Genomic DNA, 13138 nt, shown 5'->3' on the forward strand with positions numbered 1-13138 from the left:
AGAATTTTTTTTTCTCAAGAAATAGTCTTCTCCTCTGCAAAAAGTCTTCTTCCTTGGATGAAAGAAGTTTAAAATCTTTGCCTATTTCGAAAATATCGAAAGCCAAGGAGAAGTTTGGTCAGGGCAAAATCACCCCCTTTCTACCAGTAGGGTCTGGAAACAAACTCATGGTCTGGCAGCTTGGACCTCCTGTACCCAAAGGTGGATAATTACCCCTTGACTGAAGGAGGCAGAACCCAAGCGTCACCTATCGGCAATTTCTCAGAAGCCGCTTTTCCCACACTTTGGAGATGCAAGAGCCATTAAGCAATTTTGCCTGCACAGATTCAGCCATTGTATAATCAAAGCTGAAAGTTAGAATGCTAAGTCATATGCTAAACAATGGGCTCATCCGGGATTTGAACCCGGGACCTCTCCCACGCTAAGCGAGAATCATACCCCTAGACCAGGCATCACTAAATGGCAGCTTGTGGTCCGAGTCTGGCCCCCATCACTCGCCCTCCCAGACCGCACCGGTCATGCCATTTATCAGCCTGTTTTCCTTTCAGCTGTCGTGCTTTCTTTTTTTGCAGAGCCGACAGCGTGAGGCGGGACAGTTCTGGAGGGAGGGCGGGAACTGCCAGAGGTAAGCAAGCCAGTGATTGGTTGCCAAGATGAATGGCAATGTAAACAACCAATCACCAGCTTGCAGCTTCCTTCTTCCAGACCTGCTATGCCTCGAGTCCTCCTGTCTGTGTAAAGTAGGGGAGACGTACTGTAGGAAGGGGGAGAGACACGGAGTACAGCAAAGAAGAGAACTGTGATGTGTGTGTGGGGGCTGAGGACTCTGATGTGTGTGGGGACTGAGGGCTCTGATGTGTGTGGGGGCTGAGGGCTCTGATGTGTGTGTGGGGGCTGAGGACTCTGATGTGTGTGGGGGCTGAGGACTCTGATGTGTGTGTGGGGGCTGAGGGCTCTGATGTGTGTGTGGGGGCTAAGGACTCTGATGTGTGTGGGGGCTGAGGACTCTGATGTGTGTGTGGGGGCTGAGGGCTCTGATGTGTGTGTGGGGGCTGAGGGCTCTGATGTGTGTGGGGGCTGAGGGCTCTGATGTGTGTGTGGGGGCTGAGGGCTCTGATGTGTGTGGGGGCTGAGGGCTCTGATGTGTGTGTGGGGGCTGAGGACTCTGATGTGTGTGGGGGCTGAGGACTCTGATGTGTGTGTGGGGGCTGAGGGCTCTGATGTGTGTGTGGGGGCTGAGGACTCTGATGTGTGTGGGGGCTGAGGGCTCTGATGTGTGTGGGGGCTGAGGGCTCTGATGTGTGTGGGGGCTGAGGACTCTGATGTGTGTGGGGGCTGAGGGCTCTGATGTGTGTGGGGGCTGAGGGCTCTGATGTGTGTGGGGGCTGAGGACTCTGATGTGTGTGTGGGGGCTGAGGGCTCTGATGTGTGTGTGGGGGCTGAGGACTCTGATGTGGGGGCTGAGGGCTCTGATGTGTGTGTGGGGGCTGAGGGCTCTGATGTGTGTGGGGGCTGAGGGCTCTGATGTGTGTGGGGGCTGAGGACTCTGATGTGGGGGGAATGGGGGTTAAGGCTGAGTACTGTAATGTCAGGGGGGGCTGAGTACTGTAAAGAGGGGAACTGAATACTGTAATGGGGGGCCTGAGGACTGTAATGGGGGGGGGCTGAGGACAGTAATGTGGGGGAACTGAATACCGTATTGGGGGGCTGAGGACAATGTGGGGGAGCTGAGTACTGTATTTGGTGGGCTGAGTACTGTGATGGGGGGCTGAGGACAGTAATGTAGGGGAGTTGGGTACTGTAATTGAGGAGGCTGAGGACAGGAATGTGGGGGCTAAGGACTGTAATGGGGGGGGCTAAGAAGGGTGTTGATGTTAAGGGGGTATGAGAACACGGGGGGGGGGGGATCTTGGTGAAGGGAAGGGAACTGTGATGTGCAGTGGACACTGTGGAACTGATGTAAGGATGGGATTGTGATATTGGGCTCAGTGTCACAGGTGGGTCAGCCCATTCATTTTAATGGGCTGCACTACCCATGTGAAATGCAGGAAAACAAGTCCCTGGCCCTTTTTTTTTAAATTGCGCAGCACCAAGCTGTGCTGAAGTGTGGCGTGTTCCTCTGCGGGCCGGGGACATGTGCAATTTCACCTGCGTTCCCCAGCTGCAGAGATGGGAATGCCTAGGAGAGGGTGCTGTAATGTAAAGGATCCGAATGAAATCACAAATGTGATTCGGACCTCTGCTGAAAGAAGATTTTACTAAGCGGACCTCCGTGAATTCAAATTCAGTACCCCTGCCCTAGACCAACGAGCCTTGAATGCACATAAAGATTTTTTTTTTTTAAGTCCAACAAGTGCCTTTTGATAGCCCAAGCCAAGTGCCTCCAACAATGCCATCTGCATATTTTGCTAAAAAAATATATTTTCTAGGGTCAAGTACACTGGGAAACTTGGAGACAAGGTCCAAATCCTTTTTTCCTAGGGATTGAATTGTAAGCTGATCAAACTTTTCCCACTATGCTGAAAAGTGGCAGCAGTGAACGGGGGCTAGTCAGCACTTGTTGCAGTTGATGTGGAAATTGAACAGGGTATCACTAAAGGCCCGTACACACGTACCGATCGTCGGCATACAAACATCGGCGGACGAAAGATCTGCCGATTGTACGCTTGTTAGTATGGTGCCTCCGACAGCCGTCAGCACACATTCTGCCGACAAGAATCTGTCTTGCAAGCATTTAAATTTTTGTATGCCGACACCAGAGCGGCCGATTGTTCGCCAGTCAGTACAGAATTCGGCCGACAGACAGCAGATTTGCAAGACTGGGCATGCTCAGAAAAGAAAAAACACAGGGAAAGTTAACCATCACATGACATCACTTCTGCAGTCGGCTGTAGTCGGCGGACAAAATTCTTGTGCTGTCTTTGCACTTTTCAACAGACACCGACAGCCCGGGGACAAAAGATGGCCGATCGTTCGCCGACGATCGGTACGTGTGTACGGGGCTTAAGAGTGCTAAGCTTTGGATGCAATTTCAACTTTATACAAATGGGAAGGCGGAGCCTGGAGTTGTGGGAGGGGAGGAGCTGCCTATTTAAGGTCGGGCCCCCCGCCTCTTCTGGGCTGGTGCAGGGATCGCTTATTTTTGGGTCACGCCCACTACCAGGAGTCTGCCGTACGCCGCCATTCACCAGCAGCAGCACCACCTAGGAGGACGCTTCTGGGTCAGCCAGCAGGCACCCGGCTTCCCGTGAGCACAGGGGAGAGGCTGGGGCTCAGTCTCCCCCACCTCCGTTCCCCCTCCACCAGCCGCACAGCCTCCCTGCTCCCTCTTTCACTCACATAGCGTGGACTGCAGCTTCCCTCCCCGGATCTCCCCACTGTCCTAAGCTGCTGCAGGCGGGGATCTCGTTTCAGCTGGTCCCGCCCTTTCCGTGTGGTCATATCCGCACTCCCTCTCTCCTCCCTGTCATCCATTCGTCTTTACCAAGTCAGTTCTGTGCTGCAACTGCCGAACACTGTGTCACATGTTCCCACTGTTCACATGCACATTCCTATATTCATTCATCCTCTGTCTCTGCCATGGTTGTCCATCCCAGTCTGTCCCCTAAAGGCCCGTACACACGTACCGATCGTCGGCATACAAACGTCGGCGGACGAAAGATCTGCCGATTGTACGCTTGTTAGTATGGTGCCTCCGACAGCTGTCAGCGCACATTCTGCCGACAAGAATCTTTCATGCAAACATTACAATTTTTGTATGCCGACACCAGAGCGGCCGATTGTTCGCCAGTCAGTACAGAATTCGGCCGACAGACCGCAGATTTGCAAGACTGGGCATGCTCAGAAAAGAAAAAACACAGGGAAAGTTAACCATCACATGACATCACTTCTGCAGTCGGCCGTAGTCAGCGGACAAAATTCTTGTGCTGTCTTTGCACTTTTCAACCGACACCGACAGCCCGGGGACAAAAAACGGCCGATCGGTCAGCCGACGATCGGTACGTGTGTACGGGCCTTTACTCTCTTCTCTCTGTACAGGCTGTGTGACAGCCTTCACATCACCGCTGCAACAGGATCATCCTCCGGGTCAAGTTTCACTAAACTTCCATACGAACGTTCACAGCAGTTCCCCTCTCGTTATAACAGACTGTGTTTTTTCCGGGTACTGGTGACACCTAGTGTTCTTGTAAAAAATTACACCATGCTGCAGCCTGTTTACTTGTCATTATTTTGCAAGCCTGTTTTAGGAACCTGTTTTTTTTTTTATTGGCAATTTGTTTTCTTCCTTTGTGTCATATTTCCGATAACCTTATTTCCTGGAACAGGTCACATACACATGTTTTGATGGGTAGGGTTCAGGAACTCTACTTTCACAAGTACTTGGGGGGCAAGTTCTCCAGTTACATTACCTAGATACAAAATTTCCAAATCAGCAGTCCTTTCAAATTCCTCCGCCATTCTGCCTGCCCCCCCCCCAGTTTTGCACATCTCAAATGCCATCCCTGATTGCCATCCAGATGGTTGGTTGCTGCATCAAAAAAAAAAAAAAAAAAAATTATAAATATCTCATGGGAAGCTTTTCTTTGCCACTTAATCGCACCTTGGTTGCACCAGCTCTCATCCTGTACAGGCAGCCCCCTGGCCGTATCACCCTCCCACCATCCAGTCTCACTCTGGCATCCACCTTGGGGGGGGGGGGGGGGGTTACCAGCACAGACTTTCATGCAAATACTTCATTTTGTTTTCTTTGCTATCATGTTGAGCTACATGGCCATTTTGTTTGTAACATATGTCTTGTTTTGACGTTTCCAGCAGATACCACATCTCAAAAAAGGAAAAAATGTTTTTCTCAGTCGCAACTCTCGGGCGATTTGGCCATAGCTCCCGCCCCCCTCGCCTGGCTTCCTGCCTATCGCCCGGGCCTTGACTTGCAAGGACACGCTCCGACCACGCTCCTTGTTCACATCCTAGCAAATACATTCTTTTGGGGGTGGGCCTAGTCCAACTCTCCCCCCCCCCCCTCAGTCGCAGGTTCTGGTGGGCATTTCAGTACAGCCCCTCTCGACACGCATAGGGTTGGCGTTCACAGGGCACGTCAGTTGTTGAGTCAGGCGCTTATGTCATCTCACTTCAGGCGCCAACCGTTCTTGTTTCACCCATACAGGCGGAACGCATGAGCATGATTGGGGTATAACCGATGCCCACTCTTGATCTTACGTGTACTCACCCCTTTCTCTTAATTCTAAACAAAATACTGCTGACAACCGACTTGGAGAAAATGTGGCCTGGTAGGCCATTTTATTAACAAAAACACAATACCAAAATAAACATTTTAAACATGAACCATAAATACTCCAGTATCATATCAAGAAAAGGGGTTGTTGGTCTTGGGAGGCACCAAAAATTCCAATTCAAAAACGGTATCAGTATCCAAAAATCCAACGGTCCCCAGCCGCAAAACACCAGCACGGGAACAAACACACTTCACCCCTGATACCACTTCTTTACCACTTCCCGGTTAATCCCCTACTAACCGGGATCCACTAGAGGGCTCCATACCTTGGATGGGTCACCCTATGCACTGACCAAAATCTGTTAACGCCTCCAAAGACCCCCAACCGCCACAGCACACAGGTGTGACACCTTACACCTGTGAGCGCCGCCACACTCGCAGAGCCCGTTGAACACCGTCCTGGATGCCGAGGGCCCACAAGTCGGTGCCCACAGCATTCAGGTGCACTCCGTCGCTCCGCAGGTAACGCCATGTGTCAACCTCCAGCTCCCGGTGTCTAACCACCAAACCCCCATTACGGCAAACAAAACGGCCAACAGCCTTGTTCACTTTAATACGGGCCTTATTTATCCTCGCAGCCGACCTCGCAAAACGCCACGAGGTACGGCCAACGATTTCCGACCAAACAATGATCATATCAGGGAAGGAGGTGCGCAGCCGCAGAAAATCAAATTTGATATCGCGGATCAGGTGGCGCATGGACCGGACACCCAAATCGTTACCCCCAGCGTGCAGCACCAAGACGCCCGGCGCCCTGTCCAGCCGAGCAAAGCGGTGCACTTCCCGCAGGACCTTGCACCAGATCAATCCCGGAACGCCTATCCACCGAACAACGGCCTCCCCCCTGGAAAACCCCAATTGACGCCCGTTTGGACGAACCTCCGCCCGCCTAGCCCCCCAGAACACATAGGAATGCCCCAGGATCCATATAAGGCAGGCCGGTCCCTCTGTAAGGAAAACAGCAAGAAACATGACAACAAAGCAACACACATTACACAAGGGCAACCACTCACAACAAATGAGGACGAACGTACAGCCTAAAACGGTTAGACTCCCACCTACCAATACGTTTCAGAACAGAGTCATCCACTCCCCACCTGGCGGCCTCAGTAGCCGCCCCGATGCGGAAGGAGTGCGACGAATATTCGCCAGGACTGTAACCCAAAGCAGACAAACACCCCCGGAGCACCGCCCGGAATTGAAACTTGGACAAGGACGTCCCGTCCAAGTGCACCAGGAAGGAACCCCCAAACGGGGGGCGTGCCCTCAGAAACTCCCGCACCACCAAAACGGGGCAAAGGGGAGACCCCTCCACCCGATACAGGCGAACATACTTACCCTTGCCCAACTGGTCGGTCTTGGACCTCCGCAGAAGAATCGCCACTGAAGAGCCAGAGCAACTCACCTCACCCGCCAAAAGGCCACCAGGAACCCTCCGGTTGCAACTTACCAATTCGCCAATACGGAACGCCCCGAAAAAGGCCAAAACGAAAGCCGTTTTGAACAACAAGGCCTCATACTCGGAAGAGCATGCGCAGCCCGCTTGCCGCACCAACTCACCTAGTATGCCAAACGAAATTGGGCGACGGCCATCCGGCCGATGCGAACCCCTCCTATAACCTTTCAAGGCCTGTCGAATCACAAAATCCTTTGTAAAGTCGGGGAGACCCCCAACTTTGAACATAAAAGCCAAGCCCGCCAGCTTGCGGCCGATGGCCGAGGGCGACACCCCTCGTTCAAAATTCAGACACAAGAAATACATTACCAGGGACGGATAGACCATACTCACCGTACCAGCTCCAACCCGCTCCAGAAGGTCCGCCCACTCCCGCCATACCTTCGAATAGGCCATCCATGTAGCAGCACTCAGCGACCTTCTGAGCAGGCTCGAGGCGATCCCAATGCAATGCGCCACAGTCCCGGCGGACAAGGCTCCCCCCGCTGCTCCGCCTCCGGCGCCAGCTCCCGGAATCGGTCCAGCTGAAACCGAGACAAAGCATCAGCCACTGAGTTGTCCACACCGGGCAGGTGAACAGCATATAAATAAATATTCAACTGTAAGCAACGTAAAACCAAGTGACGTAACAATCCGATCACCGGCGGAGACGAACCGGAGAGCCGATTGATAACCTGCACCACACCCATATTGTCACAGTGCAGCCGCACCTTCTTGTCCCTGAAATCCGCCCCCCACAGTTCCACCGCGACCACCACCGGAAAAAGTTCCAGCAGAACCAAATTCCGCAAGAATCCCGCCTCACGCCATACCGCCGGCCAACGCTCCGCACACCATCGACCCCCGAGGAAGGCGCCAAAACCCGTTGAGCCAGCCGCATCCGTGTACAACTCCAGATCGCAGCTGCTGACCGGGCCCCCTTGCCAGAGCGACCGACCGTTAAAGGACGACAGAAACACATGCCAGACCCGCAAATCTTCCACGTGATCCGCCGTCAACGTGACAAAATGATGCGGCGACCGGACACCAGCCGTAGCAGCAGACAAACGCCGGCTGAAAACCCGACCCATGGGCAGGATACGGCACGCAAAAGCAAGCTTGCCCAACAAGGACTGCAACCGCCGAAGCTGCACTTTACGCTTGCCGACCAGCCAGCATATTTCCGCCTGAATGTCCAGCAGCTTGTCCTCCGGCAAGCGACATTCCATAGCCACCGAGTCAATAATGATTCCCAAAAAACTAATCACGGTCTTCGGGCCTTCAGTCTTGTCTGCCGCCAACGGAATGCCAAAGCGCTCCGCGACATGCTGAACAGTGGCCAGCAGAGTGCCGCACAAAGTGGACGAAGGAGGGCCTACACACAGGAAATCATCCAAGTAGTGTATGACCGAATTCACCCCGGCCACCTCCCGCACGACCCATTCCACAAAGGAGCTGAACTGCTCAAAGAACGCGCACGAGATGGAACAACCCATGGGCAAACACAGATCCACATAGAACGAGCCCAGCCACTGGCAGCCCAACAGCCGAAAACTCTGCGGATGGACGGGAAGCAACCGAAAAGCCGCCTCAATGTCCGTCTTTGCCAGCAGCGCACCCCGCCCGTATTGACGCACCCAAAATATGGCCGCGTCAAAGGAAGTATAGGACACCGTACAGGCCTCAGGGTCAATGCCGTCATTGACCGACCCCCCTTTGGGAAAGGACAAGTGGTGAATCAGCCGAAACTTACCCGATTCCTTCTTGGGCACCAAACCCAAAGGGGACACCACCAGGTCGACCAAAGGCGGCCGGGCGAAAGGCCCCGCCATGCGACCCAATGCCACCTCCTTGGCCAACTTGTCCGACACCACCCCCGGATTCAGTCGCGTCGACCGCAAGTTGTCCGCCACAGGGGGAACAGCGGACATAACACACGGAATGATAAACCCCACCGAAAACCCAGCTTCTAGCAAACGAGCAGCCGCCCGATCCGGATACCTACCTAGAAAAGGACGCATCCTTTCCACCATCACCGGCGTCCTCCCTCTTCTGCTGAGCGTCTCCTGAACGCGACTTATCTTGTTTAAAACAACGGGAGAGGGGGTGCGCGCCACCGCAGCCGGAGCACTCATGCTTGAAACGGCACGCGGACCCAAACTTGCACGCCCCTTCGTTAAACTGCCAGCAGAAACCCCTACGTTTTGCGGCCGGCTGTCCAGGGGAGTTCTGACCTCCGGCCGTCCCTGGAAAAGGGGATGGCGAGGCCCTCGCCGACGTCATGAGGCGCATCCACAGGCTAATGTCCTTATGATCCCAGCGCAACGCAGGGCGAACCGCCTTGCGTTGGCGGAATTGCTCGTCATACCGGAGCCAAGCAACCCCGCCATACACCCTGTACGCCTCCCCAATCGCATCCAGGTAACAAAACACCACGCTCGCAAAGATGGCGAAGGCCTGCAGCCAATTACCAAAAGTGCGCGGAATCAACCTATAGCGCCGACGCTCCTCGTCCTCCTTCTTCGACTCCTCCGGCTTCACCCGATCCAGATTGAACTTCTCCAAGGGAAGCAACGTGAAGATTTCGACATATTCATCCTTCCAAATCTTCTCCCTGACCTCGGGCTTAAGGTGCGCCCCCAAGGGGCCCTCAAAGCACACATACACCTCACACCTGGCCGCATCCGCGAGCCGAACAACATCCGCATCCTTACCTGCAGTCTTGGGGTCCGCGGACTTGTCCCCCGCCGTCTGCGCTGGCGGCGCCACCACCGACTCCGGAACGGCCGTCCCAGGAGCGGCAGACACCGCCCCCGGCCCAGCCGCGACCCCACAATCCACTGCCGGGCAGGGGGGCGGCACCGGGCCCCACGCCGCAGTTGGCGCACCGCCTCCAGATCCCTCGAAGCGTTGCACCAAAGAGCGCAGCCCCGCCAACAGATCCCCCAGACCAGCCCCCACACCAGAGGCAGCGGGCCCTCGGTCCCCCCGGGCGCTGCAGCAGGAGCCCCCGACACCCGAGGCACCCCCCCAGCCCCCCCGACCCCATGTCCCGCCAGAGGAGGGGCAGCAGGAGCCCCTAACTCACAAGGCACCCCTTTCGCCCCTCCGAGCCCCCCCCGGCTAGGCCCCGCCCCTGACCCCCCAGACAGAGCCTGCAACACAGACAAAACAGAAGTCACATTGAAAGACTCACCAAGCCGAGCGGGGCCAGGCCCCGCCGCCGCCGATCCGGCATCCCCCGCTGGCAAAGGATCAGGGACCATTCCTTCTTCAGAGCCCGACAGCTCCCCCTCGGACAGCTCCTCCACCGCAGCAGGCTCCACCACCGAAACAACACTGGAAGGCATCACGGGGTCAGGCCGACTGCCCTCCCCCCCCTGCCGCCGACAGGCCGCCGCTCCTCCGTCTCCCCGCCTGGGCCTCTTCTGACTAGGCCCCGCACTGCCATCCACCGCCGAGCCATCCGCACCGGGCGTGCGCCGATCGGAGCCACCGGCCGCTCCCTCCGATAGGCCGGCGCTCGCTGGAAGCCGCCTCCCTCGCTGAGCCGTCCCGGCCGCACGATCCACACCGGCCGGGGCGGCCGAAGATCCGGGATCCATCAGATGAGCAGGCGGGGTCGGCAAGGACGTGCGAGCGGGACCCCGCCCGGCCGAGCTCCGCCGCTGCAGGGGATTCCTCCCAGAGGCCCCGCCGGTCCCCGCAGGAGAACGCCGGACCGGCGAGCCTGGAGGGTCCACGGGTGGGCTCCCAAAATGGCGCACAGCTCGGGGGGACACAGGAGGGCTGTAACGCTCCGGCGGCCGAACCCGCCGAGCGCGGGAACGCCCGTCCCCCACCGCAGCAGGCTCCCCCTCGAACAGAGAGGAGACCTGCGCCCGCAACCAGTCCGGCCCCCTCGAGGCGGCAGCCTCCCTGAGCCGGCCAAACAATGCATCAAAGTCCTCCATAAGGAAACAGCAGTGCTGCAAAGCAGGGATTCTTCTTCCTTCCAACGGTCCCCACGCGGCACTGCTGTAGATTCCGAGCCCCCTCCCAGTATTACCAGACCATTGACCCCACCCCACCTTACTGCTAGCCAATGGCCCCCTTTTACCACCGGCCACAGCCCCACCATTAACCCCTCCATTGTCGTGTCCCCTGTCCACCCCCTCATGAGGCCCTACGCCTATTTTTTTTTTGCTCCGGGCCTGTCTTTATCGGACGTACAGCCAAGTCTTTTCAGACCCCTCACAGGTTATTGCAGGCATGCTGTCTCACTTGGTCATACTCTTCCATGGTTACCTGGGTTTGGGGGGGGGGGGGTAGTTAGGTAGGTCAATTACAGTTAGCCCAAGACCAACACCCATCCTCACGCGGAGGTTTTCGCCCATCGGTCCAAATCATAGCTAGTGTCTCGGTAACCCCACTAGTGTAGAGAGGGCGTCACCTTCCCAGAGGCCTACACCCCGCCATTTCATTACTTGGCATAGCGCAGGCCCAACTCATAGACAGCGCCTCTACCTGCCGCTGGGTTAGTTAGGGCCTCACGTCCCGCTCGCTAGTACTGGTCTATTCCCAGGAAACCTTGGGGGGGGGACACGGCAGTTAAACATGTTCATCCGCTCATGTTTCATGACCTTTGCCTTCATGTTTTCCAGGTTGTCTCACGCGTCAGATATAGGGGATCGCTCCTCCCTACCTAGTACGCCAGCCAGGCCTCCTAAGCCGGTTCCGGTCCCCACCACAGGAGGAAGCCAAGGCTTGACAGGGAGGAATTCCGTTTCCGGCCACCGTCAGGAAGGCTGAACTTTTCAGGTTTTGTCGACCTATACAGTTCCGCAGTCGGGGTCCGGCTCGCAGGACAATATGCACAATACCTTAGTCAGGATCCAGGCCACTATGGCATCCGTCTTATCCTCCATCAACAGCCTGATTCAAAGGATGGAGAAATCTAGAAACCCCGGCTCCCGCCCCTTCATCCCGGGGTTTCCCACACTCCCAGGTTGCTGCCCCAACAGTTTTCAGCATGTCATTGCAGGTACTCCAACCTCCCCGGCCGCTATTGCTCATATCACGCCAGCTCACATGGTCCCTCCCAGCATCAAGAAAGACATCCGGGAGGGCAAAGACGTTTACCTCATGTCCCTGTTGTTAGCATCTTAGGATGTCATAGGAAGTAAGACCCATAACCACGGCGATCCTGTCTGGGGTGCTCAAGGTCAAGAAGCCCAGGTTGAACAAGGATTTGTCCATCCCTGAGTTTGTGTTGGCTTTGGTCTGGCTAGGGATTGTGATGTGCTTTAATTTCCCAAACCGCAGGGGGGGATTTGGATTTGTACTTGCACAGGGTGGTTGATTTGGGGTACAAGTACGGGGGCTCAGCATTCCACGTTACCATTGTTTTTCGGCCAAGGCGGCCGCTGCCTCAGCCCAGTTTAACTTTCAGGGCAGACTGGGGCTAGTTGGATATGGACTTGTTCTGCCACCACTTCGCCGAGCTCACTCCTCCAGCCTGCGCCAACTGTGCCTTCCCATTCCACCAACTTATGTTCCTCCAATCCAATTCCACCGTCATCAGCGACGTCAACCCCAGTACCAGCAGAGTCGATCACAGAGCTTCCACAGACAGGCTAGACAGGTATCGTGTTCCCGGGCAAGACGCAGGTTGCAACAACTTCAATGCAGGAGGTTGTAGGTTCAATACCGCAAGTTGTTGCATGTCTGCTCTACCTGCTCTTGGGCGCACGCTAAGACCATGCGCCCCAACCGACTCTTTCCGAAGGAATTGCTGACCAAATGACACGTTGACACCCGGGCTTTCTTCCTGGAGTTCCACCCTTCTCAAAGATTTAGTCAAGTTTCTTACAGGGCTTCCCAGAAGGGTTTCAGTCGGGGCCAGTCGCTCTACCGGTGGAGGGTAACAATTTACAGTCGGCCTTATCCGACCCCTCCGCAGTCAACACCGTTGTCAGTCAGAGGTTGACAAGGTTTTATGTTTGGGCCTTTTGGCACGCCGTCTTTTTGGTTTTTCTTGTTGGCGTACCAACCCATTGGGCTCACCACCGGCAAGTACAACAAAAAATGCTTGATTATTGACCTTTCAGTGGCTCATTCGGTTATCACGCCTAGCCTCAATTTTCTCCTCCCCGCTGAGGAATTTTTTCTCTACAGTACGCCTCTGTGGACAATGCCATCCAGGCGATCTTGCAGGCCAGTGATGCTGCCTGGCTCAACTGAACGGACATATCCGATGCCATCAAACTACGGCCCATTCACCAGTCGTTGTGGCACCTGCATGGTGTCAGGTGGGAAGGGTCTTACTTTTCGCTGTCCGCTTGACCTTTGGGGCCAAGAACAGCCCATTAATGTTTGACATGTTAGCAGAAACGCTGTGCTGGCTCTTTTGAACGTCAGCCGCCGTCCAG

At 55.6% G+C, this 13138-nt stretch overlaps 1 protein-coding gene across 1 annotated transcript in view; it reads right to left on the minus strand.

Moving 5' to 3' along the window:
• Positions 1-7159: 7159 nt before the first annotated feature.
• The window catches only part of LOC309550833 (uncharacterized protein), a gene marked incomplete at both ends in the record, with an annotated part of 112429 nt that continues 106450 nt past the window's right edge, over positions 7160-13138 (minus strand). The window contains 2 exons of the mRNA XM_082251187.1: positions 7160-7348; positions 7562-8442. Of these exons, the coding sequence (XP_082107313.1) occupies positions 7160-7348; positions 7562-8442 (1070 nt within the window). The remainder of the gene's footprint in view (positions 7349-7561; positions 8443-13138) is intronic.

Source organism: Pelophylax lessonae, assembly GCF_965119305.1.
Source record: "Pelophylax lessonae genome assembly, chromosome: 1".
Classification (NCBI taxonomy): Eukaryota; Metazoa; Chordata; class Amphibia; order Anura; family Ranidae; genus Pelophylax; species Pelophylax lessonae.